The following is a 20,753-nucleotide window of genomic DNA, read 5'->3' as shown; positions in this document are numbered from 1 at the left end:
AAACAGGAACATTTTCTTGCATTACTGTATGAAGACATTTCACAAATATTTAGTCAACCCTTAGCCTTCTCTTTTCAGGGATAGAAGTCTAACCTATTTCATTCTTTCCTCCTAAGTGTTTGGAAATACTTTTTGCAATGATATCTAGTGCATCAGCACCTCTACTTCGTCAGAAGACAAAAGAAATTTTGTGTGTCCCTATGGACCCTCACCAACGCAGCACAGAAAGTATCCTGTCCAGATGACATCAAGGCTTTGTTCAGCAACTGCTCTACTGAGCAGTACAAAAAACTGAGGAGAGTTGTGAACACATTTCATGTAAACTAGCCTCTCCTCCTTTATAATGTCATATACTTCTATAAAACGAAGATGACATTGGATTGTTAAAACACAAGAAAGACTGCAGATGTTGGAAACCTGGATTAACATACAAAATGCTACAGGAACTCAGCAGGTCAGGGAGCATCTGTGGTGGGAAATGAACATTCAATGTTTTGGGTCAAGTCCCTTTATCAGGTCTGATGAATCCTTCAGCCCTGCTTCATGACCTTTACAAGTACAAGACCATAAGACCTTTATGTGTACAAGACCAAAAGACATAGAAACAGAATTATGCTATTCAGCCCAGCAAGTCTGTTCTGTCATTCCTCCATGGCCAATTTATTATCCCTCTCAACTCCATTCTCTTGCATTCTCCCCATAATCGGTCACCCTAACTATTCAAGAAAATGCCAATCTCTTCTTTAAATATACCCTATGACCTGACCTTCACAGCCATCTGTGGCAATGAATTCTACACATTTGCCAACCTCTGGCTAAAGAAATTCATCCTCATCTCTGTTAAAAATGGATGGCATAGAAACATAGAAAACTTACAGCGCAATACAGGCCCTTCAGCCCACAAAGCTGTCCCTACCTTAGAAATTACTAGGCTTAGCTATAGCCCTCTATGTTTCTAAGCTGCATGTACCTGTCCAGGAGTCTCTTAAAAGACCCTATCATATCCGCCTCCATCACCGTTGCCGGCAGCCATTCCACACACTCACCACTCTCTGCTTAAAAAAATTTACCCCTGACATCTCCTCTGTATCTACTCCCCAGCACCTTAAACCTGTGTCCTCTTCTGGCAACCATTTCAGCCCTGGGAAAAAGCCTCTGACTATCCACATGATCAATGCCTCTCATCATCTTATACATCTCTATCAGGTCACCTCTCATCCTCCGTCGCTCCAAGGAGAAAAGGCCGAGTTCACTCAACCTGTTTTCATAAGGCATGCTCCCCAATCCAGGCAACATCCTTGTAAATCTCCTCTGCCCCCTTTCTATGGTTTCCATATCCTTCCTGTAGTGAGCACAGTACTCCAAGTGGGGTCTGACCAGGCTCCTATATAGCTGCAACATTACCTCTTGGCTCTTAAACTCAATCCCATGATTGATGAAGACCAATGCACCGTATGCTTTCTTAACCACTGAGTCAACCTGCACAGCTGCTTTGAGTGTCCTATGGACTCAGACCCCAAGATCCCTCTGATTCTCCACACTGCCAAGAGTCTTACCATTAATACTATATTCTGCCATCATATTTGACCTACGAAAATGAACCACCTCACACTTATCTGGGTTAAACCCCGTCTGCCACTTCCCAGCCCAGTTTTGCATCCTATCAATGTCCCGCTATAACCTCTGAAAGCCCTCCACACTATACACAACACCTCTAACATTTGTGTCATCAGCAAACTTACTAACACATCCCTCCACTTCCTTATCCAGGTCATTTATAAAAATCACGAAGAGTAAGACAGACAGACAGACAGACAGACATACTTTATTGATCCCGAGGGAAACTGGATTTCGTTACAGCTGCACCAACCAAGAATATTGAAGAAATATAGCAATATAAAACCATAAATAATTAAATAAAAATAAGTTAATCATGCCAAGTGGAAATAAGTCCAGGACCAGCCTATTGGCTCAGGGTGTCTGACTGTCCGAGGGAGGAGTTGTAAAGTTTGATGGTCACAGGTAGGAATGACTTCCTATGATGCTCAGTGTTACATCTCGGTGGAATGAGTCTCTGGCTGAATGTACTCCTGTGCCTAACCAGTACATTATGGAGTGGATGGGAGTCATTGTCCAAGATAGCATGCAACTTGGACAGCATCCTCGGACAGCATAAGGGTCCCAAAAGAGATCCCTGAGGCACACCACTGGTCACTGACCTCCATGCAGAATATGACCTGTCTACAACCACTCTTTGTCTTCTATGGGCAAGCTAGTTCTGGATCCAATAGAATGTCCTTCTGTTCTGAGGCTGCGCTCTCTAGTCCTTGACTCACCCACTATTGGAAATATCCTCTCCACTTCCACTTCATCTAGGTCTTTCAATATTCAATAGGTTTCAATGAGATCCCCCCCCCCCCCAATTCTTCTAAACTCCAGTGAGTACAGGCCCAGAGCCATCAAATGCTCCTCATACCTTAACCCTTTTAGCCCCAAGATCATTCAAGTGAATCTGCTCTGGACCCTACCCACTGCCAGCACATCCTTCTTTAGAAAGGGCGCCTAAAACGATTTGATCAGTGCCTTATAAAGCCTCAGCATTACATCCTTGCTTTTATATTCTACTCCTCTTGAAAGGAATGCCAACATTGCATTTGCCATCCTTATTACTGATTCAACCTGCAAGTTCATCTTTAGGTAACCTTGCACGAGGACTCCCAGGTCCCTTTGCACCGCTGATTTCTGACACTGCTTTCACCCCAAACTCCTCAACTGTTTGAATATGAGGTACAGGCACTCCTGGCCCTTTGAGCCACTCCACCCAGAAAACCACCAACTTAAACCTAATCACAGGACCATTTACAATGACTAATTAACCCACGAACCAGTACTTCTTTGGATTGTGGAAGGAAACCCACACAATCATGGGGAGAACATACAAATTACAGGCAGCGGCAGGAATTGAACCCAGGTTGGTGATACACTAAAACTTTCTGCTAACCAGTATGTTACTGTGTTGCCCCAGAGGCTATCTCAACTCTCTAAAGAATCTTCCTTTTGTCTCCAAAATGTGAATTTTAAAAACAGAGAAAGGTGGGGGTCCCTGATAATGGATGCTGCTTTCCTGTTTCATGTAATCCAGACACTTCATATCATATTCTGTACATTACCTTTGTTATTCCCAGTTTCTTTTCTAATTCTCTTCACAGACTCTTGTCCTGTATCTTCACAATTGCCAGCTGAAATAAAATGGAAACATAAATAGTTACAAACAATCTTTTTCCCATATATATATATATATATATATATACACACACACACAAAATTATAAGAATATTCAAAGGTTCCCTAGTATGATAAACTGAACTTCTGACCTCACAATCTACCTCGTTATAATCTTGCACCTTATTGGTTACCTGTGCTGCACATGCTTTGGTAGCTGTTGTACTTTATTCTGTGCAATGTACACAAAACACTCAGCAAGTCGAGCAGCATCAATGGAGGGGAGCAAATGGTTGACTTTTCAGGCCCAGACCATTCATCAGTACTGGTGAAGTATCTCCATTGAAACGTCAGCTGCTGACTCCACTCCTTAGATGTTGCCTGACCTGCAGAGTTCCTCCAACATCTTGTGCATGCTGCTGAAGATTTCCAGCATCTGCAGAATTTCCTGAACTTCTAAGTTATTCTGCATTCTGTTACCGCATTGCCTTGTATTTTCTCAATGCACTGTGTAATGACTGATCCGTATGGACAATGTGCAAGACAAACTCTTCACTGTGCATTGTGATAATAATAAAAACAGTAAAACACGCCACGTGTACCTTCTCACCACACACAAAATGATGGAGGACTCAGCAGGTCACACACCATCTATGGAAATGAACAAACAATTAACATTTCGGGCCAAGACGCTTCTTCAGGACCAGTAAGGAAGGGAGATGTCAGAATAAAAAGGTGGGGGGAAGAGAAGTAAGGTAACTGAAGGTAGGTGAAGCCTGGTGGGTGGAAAAATTAAAGGGTTGGAGAGGAAAGAATCTGATAGGAGAGGAGAGTGGACTGTAGGAGCAAGGGACAGAGGAGGGGATCCAGGGGAAGTGATAGACAGGTGAGAAGAAGTAAGGGGCAAGAGTGGGGAATAGAAGAAGAGGGGAGGGATATTTTTAACTGGAAGAAGAATTCATTATTCATGCCATCAGATACCGTCTGCTGGCAACAGTGCACCACAAAAGAGAAAATTCTAACTCTTTCTTCATTTAACAGGACCGAGGCTTCACTGGGAAGACCAGCATTCATTGACCATTCCCAATTGTCCTTGAGAAGACGATAGTGACCTGTTTTCCTGACCACTTCTGGTAAAAATACTCACACTGTGCTGTTGAGGAAGGAATTAAGGGTTTAGAGTGAAAAACGATGAAGGACATGTTATTTACTTCCTAGCTATAGGTATTGGTATTGTTTTATTGTTGGAACGTGTACTAAAATAGAGTAAAAAGCTTGTCTTGAATACTGTTCATACAGAGCAAACCATTGCAATGTAGATTTTGAGGGCAGGAATCCGTCTTATCATACTAGGGAACAATTTAACGGTCTTATAATAAATTTCAAAATTCAAAATAAATTTATTATCAAACTACCTATATGTCACCATATGCAACCTTGAGATTTATTTTTCTTTGCTCAGTAAATCCAAGAACCTTCATAGAATCAGTGGAAGACCACACCCAACAGGACAGCCAGACAACTAGTGTGCAAAAGACAACAAACTGTGCAGATGCAAAGAAATAAAACAAACAATAATAATAAATAAATAAGCAATACAATAAATATCAAGTACATGAGAGGAAGAGTCCTTGAAAGTGAGACCATAGGATGTGGGAGCAGTTGAGTGATGGGACCAGTGAGGTTGAGTGAAGTTTATCCCCACTGATGCAAGGGCCTAATGATTGAGGAGTATTAACTGTTCCTGAGCCTGGTGATGTGAATTCTGAGGCTCTTATTCCTTCTTCCTGATGGCCACAGCAAGAAGAGTGCATTACATGGGTGGTGGGGGTCCCTGATAATGGATGCTGCTTTCCTGTGACAGCGTTCTGTATATACATGGTCAGTGATGGGAAGGGCTTTACCGATGATGGACTAGGCTGTATCCACTACTTTTTGTAGGATTTTCCATGTTTCCATACCAGGCTGTGATACAACCAGTCAATATACTCTCCACCACACATCTATAGAAGTTTGTCAAAGATTTAGATGTCATGCCGAATCTTTGCAAACTTCTAAGAAAGTAGTGGTACTACCATGCTTTCTTCATAATTGAACTTTTGTGTTGGGCCCAAGTCTGAAGTGATAACACCAAGGAATTTAAAGTTGCTGACCCTCTCCAACTCTGATCCTCCATTGTGGACTGGCTCATGGACCTCTGGTTTCCTCCTCCTGGTCAATAATTAGCTCCTTTCTCTTGCCGACATTGAATGTTACAGTGTTGATTATCAATCAGATAGATTTTCAATCTCCTTCCTACATGCAGATTCGTCACCACTTTGAATTGGCCAATGACAGTGGTTTTCAAAGTTTCAAAGTATATTTAATATCAAAGTATCATTTAATTTTTTGGTTGTATTAGATACAACCTGAAATTAGTCCTCTTCACAGACATCCATGAATCAAAGAAACCCCATAGAATGAAACCCCAAAAACATCGAAGCCCCAAAGCCCCTTCTCTCCCTTTGCAGCAACAAAAGCATCAGCACCCATCCACTCGCCCCAGCAGGAGTACCGACCTCACTAAATGCCACCATGCCAACAGCAGCAAAAGCACTAAAAAGACCATTCATTCGGAGCCCATCAAACTACAATTCACAAACCAGCACTTTGGTATCTCAGACAGGCTCTCTTTCTCCATCGAGGGAAAGAGAGGTCACTCCTGCAACAAGAAGAGTAGAGACCAGCAACTCGCTGTTCTGATGCTACAATATTCCACATCACTTCTCCGAGCACCATCCCCACTGTCTGAAGGACCACTGGGCACGCGCGCTCTCGCTCTCTCGCCCCCCCCATCAAGGGGGGGAGGGAAGGGTGGAGAGGGAGAGGGAGGGAAGAGGAGAGGGAGAGGAGAGGAGAGAGAGAACTCAAGTACAGTGGCCTTCCTCCGCAGCCGGAAATTAGCAAACACACCACCTGCTGTCTCAGTGTTCCATTCTCAATATTTTAGTCACCCACAACACTTCAGTCAGCAAAATCTGTGAGGAGCTGAGTCATACATGGTGCCGTTCCCTGACTTCCGACCTTTCAGTCTCAAGGATGCATATCTTCCAGGCCATTCCTGGAGTTAGCGAAGCAAACGCCTCACAGTCGGTTCAAAAACACACCGCTTGTGAAGAACTGATTGTGAAGAAAAGAAAAGAAAAGAAAGGCAAGAGAAGAGAAATAATCTGTTTCATGGATGAACTGGAAGAATTTGCCTCGGTCTGCAAGATCTGCTGCCGCCATCTTTCCTGGGTCCTCCTCCTGTTATCAGCAGACTGACAGTACATATGGAACTGGAGCTGTGCTTAGCCACACAGTCATAAGTATAAAGTGAGTAGAGTACAGGTCTAAGCACACAGCCAGGTCATCTGTGCTGATGGAGCTTGTGGAGCAGATGATGTTGCCAATCTGAACTGACTGAGGTCTGCAAGTGAGGAAATCCAGGAAGCAATCGCACAAGGAGGTATTGAGGCCAAGGTCTTGAAGCAAATTAATTAGTTATGAAGGAATGATAGTATTGAGTGCTGAGCTGCAGCTGATAAAGATGTTTCAGGGTTGAGTGAAGAGCTAATGAAATGGCATCTGCTGTGGACCTGTTGTGATGGTCAGCAAGCTGGAGTGGATCCAAGTTGCTTCTCAGGCAGCCTCTGAAAACATTTCATCACCATGGATTTAAGTGCTACAGGTGATAGTCATTGAAACAGGTTACCACATTCTTCTTAGGCAGTGGTATCATTGAAGCCTGCTTGTCACAGGTGGACATCTCAGACTGCCCAAGCGAGAGGTTAAAGATAACAGTAAACAGTCTAGCCAATTGATCAGCCATGTACTCTTCTGGGTTGGGTGCCTTCTGTGGGTTCACCCTCCTGAAAGATGCTCTCATGTCGGCCTCAGAGACTGAAATCACAGTATCATTGGAGGCTGTGGGAGTTCATGAAGGCTCCTCCATGTTTTGACAGTCAAAGCGAGCATAGAAGGCATTGAGCTCATCTGAGATAGCAACCCTGCTGTCACCTGCATCTCTTGATTTCACTTTATAAAAGGTAATATATTCAAGCAATGCCACAAGCTGTTGAGCAAATTCAAGTTTAGTCTGGAATCGACAGTTTACCCATGAGATGTTTTTCCGGAGATCATTTCTGGACCTCTTGTATCTTATTTGGTTGCCAGACATGAATGCCACTGACCTGGCCCTCAGCAGATTGCGGACCTCGTGGTTGATCCAGGGTTTCTGGTAATGGAAGACTGAATAATTTTGTGGGATCATGCTCATTTATGACTTTTCTATAACAGTCGTGACAACCATGGTGTATTCATTCAGATCAACTGATGAGACCTTGAACGTGACCCCGTCCACTGACTTGAAGCAACCCTGAAGCTACTCCTCTGCCTCCCACGACTACCTCCATCATCCTAATCCCTAGAGCATTTCTCTTTAGCGTTTCTCTCCTGTTTGCAAGTATGAGAAGGGCAGCCAAGTGATCAGATTTCTCGAAGTGCAGTCTGGGCATGAAATGGTAGGCATTCCTTATCGCGGTATAGCAGTCGTCTAATGTGTTGGGTCTTCTGGTGCTACAGGTTATAGGCTGATGGTAATTGGGCAGAGGTTTATTCAAACAAACCTGACTGAAGTCCCCAACTCGGATTTGAGATGCGTCAGTGTGAACTGTTTCCTGTCCGGTGATGGAAGCATGCAGCATCTCAAATGCCTGAGTATAGTCGGCTGGCGGCAGTATGCAAACTGCAGTCAGGACCACAGAGAAGATCATTTAGGATTATCTAGAGAAGAACTTTCCAGGTAAGTAGAATGATTAGCAACAGCAGTATAGAAGCTGACCATGAGACTGGTGGTACGTCCTTTGTATCTTCTGCCTGATGGGAGAGGATAGAAGAAACAATGTCCAGGGTGAGTGGGACCTTTGATTATGCTAGTTACTTTACCGATGCAGCCAGAAGTACAGACTGAGTCTACGGAGGGGAGGCTGGTTCCCATGATGCGCTGAGCTGCGCCATAACTCTTGGCAGTTTCTTGGAGTCTCGTGCAGAGCATTTGCAGTAATGCAACTGGATAGAATGCTTTCTATGATGCATCGATAAAAATTGGTAAGGGTCAACGGGAACATTGCAAATTCCTTTAGCCTCCAAAGTAAACACAGGTGTTGCTGAACTTTCTTAGCCGTGACATCAGTGTTGTTGATCCAGGACAGGTTATTGATGAATGAAAATCACATTGTCCAAATGTTGCACCTGAGGTGTTGAAATGGATGCTAATCTATTGTCCATTATGAAATCACAATACTATGATGGCTTCAGTGTTGGACTGGTCGGTCAGGCTGTGTCTCAACAGGTTTGGGCGAGAACAGATGCAGGTTAAAAGTCTGAGAGGTTAGAGATGTAATAGGATGGTAGTTCAGGCAGTAGAATGTTCCTCCTGTGAGATGTGGTATTTCAGGGTACCTAACAGTCTCCCTGATGACTACATCTGTGGAAAGAACATGCAAATTCAGCTCCTGACTCTCAAAGTCAAGAAGCCAGATGTGGGTGCACTCAGGACCATCCGGGAGGCTGAAAACCTCATCGATGAGACATTTACTCAGGTGATCACGTCCAAAGTGCAGGATTCAGATAGTAGATGGAGAAGGAGGGAGAGTAAGCAGTCAGTGCAGGGCTCCCCTGTGTCCATTTTGCTCAGCAACAAGCATAAACCTTTGGATACTGATGGGGGTGATGACACAACAGCACCCCGACTATTGGCACTGTGGCCAGCTCTGTTCAGCAGGGAGGGGTAAAGTCAGACAGAGTTGTAGTGATAGGAGACGATAGTTAGGGGGATGGACAGCAGATTATGTGACCATGAAAGAGAAGCCATAGTGATGCGATGCATCCCAGGTGCCAAGGTCTCAGAGTGGCTGCAGAAGATTCTCAAGAGGGAGGGTGAGCAGCTAGAGGCCCTGGTCCACATTGGTACCAATGACATGGTAGAAAGAGAGTAAAGGTCCTGTGGAGTGAATATGGGCAGTTAGGGAAGAGGCTGAAGAGTAGGATCTCCAAGGTAGCAATCTCAGGATTACACACAGTATCACGTGCTGGTCAGGGCAGGAATAGAATGATAGTATGGATGAAAGAATGGCTGAGGAAGTGGTGCAGGGGGCAGGGTTTCTGATTTCTGGATCATTGAGATCTCTTCTGGGGAAGGTATAACCTGAACCCAAGGAAGACAAATATTCTTCCAGTCAACTTGCCTAGAGTAGTGGGGGAGGGCTCTAACTAAGTTGGCAGGGGGATGGGATCCAGAGGGTTAGGACTGAGGATGGCGCAGTCGGTATACAGGTCATGAGACTGTGAGGGACAGACAGACGATCGTGCAAAATTGCAGTGAGTGGGATGAGATAAAACTGTTACATGGGGGCACGCAGTATATGAAATACGGTAGGTGATCTTGGAGGTTGGTAGGTATGAGGTTGTGGCATCACTGAGTCATAGCTGAAAGAAGATCATAGTTGGGAGCTTAACATCCAAGGATACACCTTTTATTGAAAGGGCAGGTGGATAGGCAGAGGGCAGTGTGGCTCTGTTAGTGAAAATGAAATCAAACCCTAACAAAGGGGTGACATAGGACAGGAAGATGTAGAATCCTTGTGGGTTGGGTTAAGAAACAGCAAAGATAAATAGATCTGATGGGAGTTACATGCAGTAACCTAAATAGTAGCCAGGATGTGGGATTAAAACGCAAGAGGAAATAGAACAGATATGTAACAAGGGCAATATGCAATCGTCATGGGGTTTTCAATATGAAGGTAATTTGGGAAAATCAGGTTGGTGCTGGATACCGAGAGAGAACTTACAGTGCCTATGAAATGGCTTTGAAGAGCAGCTTGTGGTTGAGTCCACTAAGGGAAAGACAATTCTGGATTGCGTATTCTGTAATGACTCAGATTTAATTATAGATCTTAAAAGTAAAGGAACCCTTAGGTGTCAATGACCATAATATGATAGAATTCACCTGGCAGTTTGAGAGGGAAAGGATAAATTCAGATGTATCAGCACTACAGTGCAGTAAAGGGAATTCCACAGGCACAAGAAAGGAACTGACCAAAGTTGATTGGAAGGGGACACTAGCAGGGATGATGGTAGAACAGCAATGGCTGGAGCTGGTGGAGGAAGGATAGACCACAAAGATGAATAATTATTCAAAAGGGAGGATAAGGCAACCATGGCTGACAAGGGACATCAAAGACAGTATAAAAGCAAACGATAAGGCACACAATTAAGCAAAAATTAGTAGGAAGTTAGAGCATTGGGAAGCTTTAAAAAAACCACAGAAGGCAACTAAAAAAACCATAAGGAGAGGAACAAATGAAATATGAAGGTAAGTTGGCTGGTTATATCAAAGGGGATACCAAAAGTTTTTCCAGATAATTCCAGATAGAATAAAAGAGAGGTACAACTGCTGAAAAATGGCACTGGAGAAGTAATAATGGGGGACAAACATATTTTGTCTTCACTGTGGAAGACACTATCAGTATGCCAGAAATTCAAGAGCGTCCGGGAGCAGAAGTGAGTGCAGTTACTGTTACTAAGGAGAAGGTGCTTGGGAAGCTCAATGGTCTGAAGGAGATAAGTCAACTGGACCAGATGGACTACACCCCAGATGGGCTTCAGCAGCAGAAGACCAAGAACATACACCAAGTGGCCACTTTATTAGGTACAGGGGGTACCTCTTAAAGCAGCCACTCAGTGTAAACTTTCAAATATATATTGAAGTGGCAACATAATTTTGAGCCCCTTAATGCCATTTACTTTAACAGAGTTCTTGCTCTTGATCATAATATGACAGAATTCATACTGCAATTTGAGAGGGGGAAGTGTAAGTCTTAAGTATCAATATCACAATGGAATAAAGGGAATTACAGAAGCATGGGAGAGGAACTTGCTCAGGTTGATTCAACGGAGATACTGGTGGGGATGCCAGTAGAACAGAGATGGCTGAAGTTCTAGGAATGGTTCATGAGGTGCAGGATAGATATGTCCCACAGAAATTCTTAAATGGCAGGGATAGACAACTGTAGCTGATAAGGGAAATTAAGGGATGCATAAAAGCAAAGGAAAGGGCATATAAGGTAGCAAAAGTGAGTGGAAAGTGGGATGATTGGGAAACTTTTAAAATCTAACAAAAGGCAACTAAAAAAGGAAAAGATTAAATATGAGAGCAAACTAGCTGATAATATAAAGCAGGACACTAAAATTTGTTTTCAGTTATATAAAGAATAAACGGAAGGTAAAAGTTGATATTGGACCACTAGAAAATGATGCTTGTGCATTGTAATGGGGAACAAAGAAATGGCAGATGGACTTACTGGGTACTTTGCATCTGTCTTTACTGTGGTAGCCAATAGCTGTATGCCAGAGTCCATGACTCTCAGGGAGCAGAAGTACGTGCCATTGCTATTACAAAGGAAAAAGTGTGAAATAAACTGAAAGGCTTTAAGGTGGATAAGTCAACTGGACCAGATGGACTACATCCCAGTATCCTGAGAGAGGTTGCTGAAGAGATAGTGGATGCATTGGTCATATTCTTTCAAGAACCACTTGATTCTGCCATGGTTCCAGAGGACTGGAAAATTGCAAATGTCACACCACTCTTTAAAGGGAGGAAGACAAAAGGAATAAAATTATAGGCTAGTTGGCCTAACCTCAGTGGTTGGGAAAGTGTTGGAGTCCATTATTAAGGATAAGGTTTTGGGGTACTTGGAGACTAATAATAAAATAAAGGCAGCAAGGTTTCTGGGAAATCTTGCCTGACAAATCTGTTAGAATTCTTCAGAGAAGTAACAAAAGGGTGGACAAAGGAGAGGTAGTGGATGTCATTTACTTAGATTTTCAGAAGGCATTTGATAAGATACCACACATGAAGCTGCTTAACAAGATAAAATCTAATAATGTTACAAAAAATACATTCGCATGCATAGAGGAATGGCTGACAGGCAGGAGGCAATGACTAGTGGTTGACTGTGAGTGACTAGTGGTGTCCCTCAGGCGTCAGTACAGGGACCACTGCTTTTCACATTGTTTGTCAATGATTTTGATAGTGGAATTGATGGTTTTGTGGCAAAGTTTGCAGATGATACGAAGATAGGTGGAGGAGTAGGTATTGCTGAGAAAGCAATGCAATTGCAACGGAATTTAGATCAATTGGAAGAATGGACAAAAAAGTGGCAGATGGAATACGGTGTTGCGAAATGTATGGTAATGCATTTCGGTAAAAGGTACAATAGTGCACACTATTATCCAAACAAGGAGAAAATTCAAATCTCAAAGGTACAAGAGGAATTAGGAGTCTTTGTGAAAGATTTCCAGAAAGTTAATTTACAGGTCAAGTCTAAGGTAAAGAAGGCAAATGCAATGTTGGCATTTATTTCAATAAAGAAGGAGATAATGCTGAATCTTTATAAGGCACAACTCAGGCCACACTTGGACTATTGTCAACAGTATAGGGCCCCTTATCTCAGAAAGGGTGTATTGTCATTGGAGAGAGTCCAGAGGATGTTTCTGGGAATGAAGAGGTTAACATATTAGGAGTGTTTGGCAGCTTTGAGCCTGCACTCACTGGAATTTAGAAGAATATATGGGGATTTCATTGAAACCTACCAAATGTTGAAAGGACTAGATAAAGTGGATGTGGAGAGGATGTATCCTTTGGTGAGGGTATCCAGAACTAGAGGGCACAGCCTCAAAATTGAGAGGAAACCTTTTAGAACAGAAGTAAGGAGGAATTTTTTTAGCCAAAGAGTGGTGAATTTGTGGAATGTTCTGCCACGGACTCCAGTGGAGGCCAAGTCCATGGGTATATTCAAAGTAGAAGTTAATAGATTCCAGATTGGTCAGGGCATCAAGGGATATGGTGAAAGGACAGGAGTATGGGGTTGAATGGGTTCCAGGATCAGCCATTATGAAATGGTGGAGCAGACTTGATGGGCTGAATGGCCTAATTCTGCTCCTATGTCTTGTGGTCTTGTGGTCTAAGGGTGTCAAAGGTTATGGGGTGAAGGCAGGAGAATGGTGTTGACAGGGAAAATAAATCAGCCCTGATCAAATGGTGGAGAGACTTGATGGGCTGAATGGCCTAGGTCTGCTCCTATGATCAACCTGCTTGTCAATTCTTTATGGCAGCCTGCAATGCAACAGTGTAATGGGCCTACTTATCAGAAACACCAGACTCTCCTCAGGCAGCAGCCGAAATTGCACTTCTGACAAAATATTTATCTGCAGTTGCTCTCAGCATTCTCGACTAAAGATAAAGGAAATTAGAAATATTTAAAATTGAAGTGTTAAGTCTTACTGTTTACATGACTGCTTCTGGCACAGATGGGCACAGCAAACAGCTGAAAACACCAAATTCAATTCTCTGCAAACTATGACTTAGACACAAGCAATTTCTTAAATTTAAGGTTCATTTTGAACATTTATCACTAACTTCATATGATAAATATTTCCCTCCTCACTTCTCCTCCAAGGCAGACTGTTGAGATCAGGAATAACTTGCTTCCAGTACAGATCTGTTGGTTCTAAAGTGACTGAGGCCAATGTAGGAATCAGTACTGTCTAGCACATTGGGCCAAATGGGATTCAGCTGGATCCACTATTCCGTAGTGGTTAGCATACCACTTTACAGACCCAGAAGTTCAGTTCCTGCACCCGGTGTCAGCAAAGATTTTGCACGTTCATCTGTGATTGGGTGGGATTTTTCCGGGTGCTTCTATTTCCTCACACATTCCAAAGATGTACAGGTTAGTAAGTTGGTACCAGAAGTGTAGCGAAACTTGCGGGATGCTCACAGCTTATCTTTGAAATGCACTGGTTATTGACAAAAAATGATGCATTTCACAGTGTTTTGATGTTTCAAAGTACATGCGACAAATAAAGCTCTTTTTTTCCTACTGTGCCATTTTTTGAAAAACGTAGTGGTTACCAATACAATAGGTAAAGGACAAAATAACACTTCCTGTTGCATTTAACTCTTTGCTACATCCTTCTGCAGAGCAGAAACAAAATGGAAAAAATTATTTTGAAATGTACCAATCACACTGTGCATTGTGCATCATGAAAACAGCCACACTTTCATGGATCTCTGTCTACTTTTCTTGCTACCTTGGGAAAGCAGCCAGCTTATGGTTGAGACCATTAAGGAAAAGACAATTCTGGATTCTGGATTTTAAGGTAAAGGAACCCTTAGGAGTCAGTGATAGTATGATGGAATTCATCCTGCAGTTTGAGAGGGAGAAGATAAAGTTAGATGTATTACTATTACAGTGGAGTAAAAGAAAATTACAGAAGCATGAGCGTGCAGCTGGCCAAAGTTGATTGAACGGCAACACTAGTAGGGATGCCAACAGAACAGCAATGGCTAGACGTTCAAATTCAAGTTCAAGTTTATTGTCATCTGACTGTACCAAACAATACAGTTTAGAACTAAATGAAACAACGTTCCACTGGACCATGGTGCACCCAGAAAACATATATCATACATAGCACAATAAACAAAATACTGCCATAGATAAGTTAATATGATTCAAAATGCATGTAGTGCACTCCACAGGTAACCTGCTCGCTGTCCTAGTGACAAGACATTGGTGGTGACAAGATGTTCATTAGTCTCACAGCCTGAAGGAAGAAGCCGTTACTCAGTCCAAAAGTCCTAGTCCTGATGTCCTGCGCCTTCTTCCTGATGGTCATGGGTCAAAGACGTTATGGTAGGGATCTTCAAAACAATGGTTTGGGCCTTTTGTATAGAATGCTCACAAACAGGGAAAAGAGGGACCCCAGTAATCCTCTCAACAGCTTGACTATCCTCTGTACAGTCTTGTGGTCTGATGCCCTGCAGCTTTTGTACCTCACAATGATGCAGCCAGACAGGAAGTCAGAATTCACACTGCACTCACTGTTAAATCACTGAATCAAGACAAGATTTTGTAACATTGTGGGGACCTTTTTTGAATTATTTTCAAAATCTTTTTTTTGTTATCAAGTACAGATGTTAGCTAATAATATGTTTTACTATATGATAAGGATTTTTTTCCTTTTTTTCCTTTTTACCAAACAGCTTTTCTTGGTAGTGGGTTTAGATTTTTTTTGAATACTAAAATTATTACTTTTCAATATTACGATACAAATTAAGTTGCATGAATATGGGGTAATGAGACTGTAAGTGTGATTCAAATATATTGTAATTGATATATGATATATATCCTCCTGTACTCTGTATTCTTCTTTGTAAGAAATCAATAAAAATATTGAAAAAGAAAGAAAACACTAGCATGGCAACATACAACTTCCAGCCCAATGTTCTTCGTCCCGACTTTTCCTGGTTTGTTTTCACAACCTGAGAATACTCTTGGGATCTTCATTACCAACTTTTCTTGCTTTGCCTGTTTCTTTACTGTTCTGTGGTCGGGATTATTATAAGGTATAGAGACATCACCTTCTGCATGACAAGTTTGCTTACTGCAGTTTACCCTGTGACACCCTACCATCAGGCAGGAGATATCACACCATTAGGACAAGAACTGTTAGGATGGATTACAGCTTCTTGCCCCAGGCCATAAAACTACTGAACTCCCTGCCGCCACATATGAATTTCATCATGCAGTCTTGTCACGTATGAAACAGCAGTAGCATTGTACAGTTCACTTTCTAACTTGTATCATATATGCACATTATTATTTCCTAATTTATTAGTGGTAATATTTTCTTTGTGTTATGTGTGGGTTATATGTACTGTGTTATGCACCTTGGTCTGGAAAAACATTGTTTCATTTGGCAGTATGCAAGTGTACAGTTAGTTGAATGACAATAAACTGATCTTGAACTTTGAGCAAACAAAGGAAATCTGCAGATGCTGGAAATTCAAACAACACACACAAAATGGTGGTGGAACACAGCAGGTCAGGCAGCATCTATAGGGAGAAACATTGTCAACGTTTCCGGCCGAGACCCCTCGTCAGGACTAACTGGAAGGAAAGATAGTAAGAGATTTGAAAGTAGTGGGGGAGGGGGAAATTCAAAATGATAGGAGAAGACCGGAGGGGGTGGGGTGAAGCTAAGAGCTGGAAAGGTGATTGGCAAAACTGATACAGAGCTGGATAAAGGAAAGGATCATGGGACGGGATGCCTCGGGAGAAAGAAAGGGGGGGGGGGGGAAGGAAAGCACCAGAGGGAGATGGAGAACAGGCAAACAACTAAATATGTCAGGGATGGGGTAAGAAGGGGAGGAGGGGCATTAACGGAAGTTAGAGAAGTCAATGTTCATGCCATCAGGTTGGAGGCTACCCAGCGGGTATATAAGGTGTTGTTCCTCCAACTTGAGTTTGGATTCATTTTGACAGTAGAGGCAGCCATGGATAGACATATCAGAATGGGAATGGGACATGGAATTAAAATGTGTGGCCACTGGGAGCTCCTGCTTTCTCTGGCGGACCGAACATAAGTGTTCAATGAAACGGTCTCCCAGTCTGCATCGGGTCTACACCTGCCCTTACACTTCCTCCCTCACCACCATTCAGGGCCCCAGACAGTCCTTCCAGGTGAGGCGACACTTCACCTGTGAGTCAGCTGGTGTGGTATACTGCGTCCGGTGCTCCTGGTGTGGCTTTTTATATATTGGTGAGACCCAGGATGTGTTGCTTGAACTTTGAGCCTTGAACCTTGAATGTGCAACATGGAAATTCAAGATTCAAGATTGTTTAATGTCATTTCCAGTATACGAGTGTAAAGGAGAACAAAATAATTGTTGCTCCAGATTCAGTGCAGCGCAAACACACTAAGATAAAGAACACAATAATAAAAAGTAATAATTGATATGAATATATAAGATAGCTTATGCATAGATTATGTATGTCCATGCATAAATTATGTATGTCCATAAAGAGACCCAAGGCACAGACATGTCTGAACATAAGGTAATTCTGACAGGAAAAATTAAGAACGGATAGAAACATAGAAATATAGAAAACCTACAGCACAATACAGGCCCTTCGGCCCACAAAGCTGTGCTAGTCATGTGCTAACCTTAGAAATTACCTAGGGTTACCCATAGCCCTCTATTTTTCTGAGCTCCATGCACCTGTCCAGGAGTTTCTTAAAAGACCCTATCGTATCCACCTCCACCACCGTCGTCAGCAGCCCATTCCACGCACTCACCTCTCTGCATAAAAAACTTACACCTGACATCTCCTCTGTACCTACTTCCAAGCACCTTAAAACTGTGCCCTCTCATGCTAGCCATTTCAGCCCTGGAAAAAAAGCTCCTGACTATCCACACCATCAATGCCTTTCATCATCTTATGTACCTCTATCATGTCACCTCCCATCCTCCAATGCTCCAAGGAGCAAAGGTCGAGTTCACGCAACCTATTCCCATAAGGCATGCTCCCCAATCCAGGCAACATCCTTGTAAATCTCCTCTGCACCCTTTCTATGGTTTCCACATCCTTCCTGTAGTGAGGTGACCAGAACTGAGTACTCCAAGTGGGGTCTGATCAGGGTCCTATATAGCTGCAACATTATGTCTCGGCTACTAAACTCAATACCACGACTTATGAAGGTCAATACACCGTATGGCTTCCTAACCACAGAATCAATCTGCATGGCAGCTTTCAGAGTCCTATGGACTTAGACCCCAATATCCCTCTGATCCTCCACACTACCAAGAGTCTTAGCATTAATACCATATTCTGCTCTCATATTTGACCTACCAAAATGAACCACATCAGACTTATCTGTGTTGAACTCCATCTGCCACTTCTCAGCCCAGTTTTGCATCCTATCGATGTCCCGCTGTAACCTCTGACAGACCTCCACACTATACACAACACCCCCAAGCTTTGTGTCATCGGCAAATTTACTAACCCATCCCTCCACTTCCTCATCCAGGTCATTTATAAAAATCACAAGGAGTAGGGGTCCTGGGACAGATCCTTGAGGCACTCCACTGGTGAATAACCTCCATGCAGAATATGACCCATCTACAATCACTCTTTGCCTTCTCTGGGCAAGCCAGTTCTGGATCCACAAAGCAATGTCCTCTTGGATCCCATGCCTCCTTACTTTCTCAATAAACCTTGCATTGGGTATCTTATCAAATGCCTTGCTGAGATCCATATACACCACAACTACTGCTCTACCTTCATCAATGTGTTTAGTCACATCCTCAAAAAATCCAATCAGGTTCGTAAGGCACGACCTGCCTTTCACAAAGCCAAACTGACTATTTCTAATCAAATTATACCTCTCCAAATGTTCATAAATTCTGCTTCTCAGGATCTTCTCCATCAGCTTACCAACCATTAAAGTAAGACTCACTGGTCTATAATTTCATGGGCTATCCCTACTCCCTTTCTTGAATAAGGGAACAACATCCGTAACCCTCCAATCCTCCGGAACCTCTCCTGTCCCCGTTGATGATGCAAGGATTATCACCAGAGGCTCAGCGATCTCATCCCTCAACTCCCACAGTAGCCTGGGGTACATCTCATCCGGTCCCAGTGACTTATCCAACTTGATGCTTTCCAAAAGATCCAGCACAACCTCTTCATTAATATCTACATGCTCAAGCTTTTCATTCTGCTGTAAGTCATCCCCAAAATCGCCAAGATCCTTTTCCATAGTGAATACTGAAGCTAAGTATTCATTAAGTACCTCTGCTATCTTCTCTGGTTCCGTACACACTTTTCCACTGTCACACTTGATTGGTCCTATTCTCTCTCGTCTTATCCTCTTGCTCTTCATACACTTGTAGAATGCCTTGGGGTTTTCCTGAATCCTGTCCGTCAAGGCCTTCTCGTGGCCCCTTCTGGCTCTCCTAATTTCATTCTTTAGCTCCTTCCTGCTAGCCTTATAATCTTCTAGATATCTATCATTATCTAGTTTTTTTGAACCTTTCTTAAGCTCTTCTTTTCTTGTCTAGATTTACAACAGTCTTTGTACACCATGGTTTTTGTACCTTACCATCCTTTCCGTCTCATTGGAACATACCTATGCAAAACTCCACACAAATATCCCCTGAACATTTGCCACATTTCTTCCATACAGCTCCCTGAGGACATCTGTTTTCAATTTATACTTCCAAGTTCCTGCCTGATAGCCTTATATTTCCCCTTACTCCAATTAAACACTTTCTTAACTTGTCTGTTCCTATCCCTCTCCAAAGATAATGGTAAAGGAGATAGGATTGTGATCACCATCTCCAAAATGCTCTCCCACTGAGAGACCTGACACCTGACCAGCCTCTCCTCTTGTAGGTTTATCTACATATTGTGTCAAGAAACTTTCCTGAACACACCTAACAAACCCCTTTTATTACACCCTTCCAGAATCTGTTTCCCTATTTGCTCCTCAATATCCCTGTTAATATTGGGAGGTCTATAAAAACACCCAGTAGAGTTATTGACCCCTTCCTGTTCCTAACTTCCACCAATAGAGACTTCGTAGACAATCCCTCCCTGACTTCCTCCTTTTCTGCAGCAGTGACACTATCCCTGATCAACAGCGCCATGTCCCCACATCTTTTGCCTCCCTCCCTGTCCTTTCTGCAACATCTAAAGCCTGGCACTTGAAGTAACCATTCCTTCCCCTGACCAATCAAGTCTCTGTAATGGCCACAACATCATAACTCCAAGTACTGATCTACGCTCTCAGCTCATCCACTTTGTTCACAATACTCCTTGCATTAAAATAGACACATCTCAAACCATCAGTCTGAGCGTATCCCTTCTCTATCACCTGCCTATCCTCCCTTTCACACTGTCTCCAAGCTTTGTCTATTTCTGAGCCAACTGCCTCTTCCTCCATCCCTAAAGTTCGGTTCCCATCCCCCAGCAATTCTAGTTTAAACTCTCCCCAATAGCCTTTGCAAACCTCCCTGCCTAGATATTGGTCCCCCAGGATTCAAGTGCAACCTGTCCTTTTTTTACAGGTCACACCTGCCCCAAAATAGGTCCGAATGATCCAGAAATCTGAATCCCTGCCCCCTGCTCCAATCCCTCAGCCATGCATTTATCCAACAACTCATTCTATTCCTATACTCACTGTCAAGTGGCACAGGCAGTAATCCTGAGGACCGTTGAGGTACTGCTTCTCAACTTCCTTCCTAACTCCCTGTAGTCTGCTTTCAGGACCTGCTCCTTTTTCCTACCTATGTCGCTGGTACCAATGTGTACCACAGCCTCTGGCTGTTTCCTTCCTATTTCAAGATATCATGGACGCGATCTGAAGCATCACAGACCCTGGCACCTGGGAGGCAAACTACCATCTGAGTTTCTTTCCTGCATCCACAGAATCGCCTGTCTGACCCCCTAACTATAGAGTCCCCTGTCACTACTGTCTTCCTCTTCCTTTCCCTACCCTTCTGAGTCACAGGGCCAGACTCTGTGCCAGAGGCTCGGCCACTGTTGCTTCCCCCAGATAGACCATCCTCCCCAACAGTACTCAAGCAGGAGTACTTATTGTTAAGG

The 20,753-nt window shown here is 43.1% G+C and overlaps 1 protein-coding gene across 2 annotated transcripts in view; it reads right to left on the bottom strand.

The window, feature by feature from the left end:
- Positions 1–20,753, bottom strand: part of dhrsx (dehydrogenase/reductase (SDR family) X-linked) — a 327,562-nt gene that overhangs the window by 206,675 nt on the left and 100,134 nt on the right. For both annotated transcript variants that reach the window (XM_059963779.1, XM_059963780.1), the window contains exon 3: positions 3,171–3,239. In XM_059963779.1, coding sequence (XP_059819762.1) covers positions 3,171–3,239 — 69 coding nt within the window. The remainder of the gene's footprint in view (positions 1–3,170; positions 3,240–20,753) is intronic.

Source organism: Hypanus sabinus, chromosome 3 (genome assembly GCF_030144855.1).
Source record: "Hypanus sabinus isolate sHypSab1 chromosome 3, sHypSab1.hap1, whole genome shotgun sequence".
Lineage (NCBI taxonomy): Eukaryota > Metazoa > Chordata > Chondrichthyes > Myliobatiformes > Dasyatidae > Hypanus > Hypanus sabinus.
Note: the sequence above shows the minus strand (reverse complement) of the source record. Positions and strands in the feature narration are given on the sequence as shown.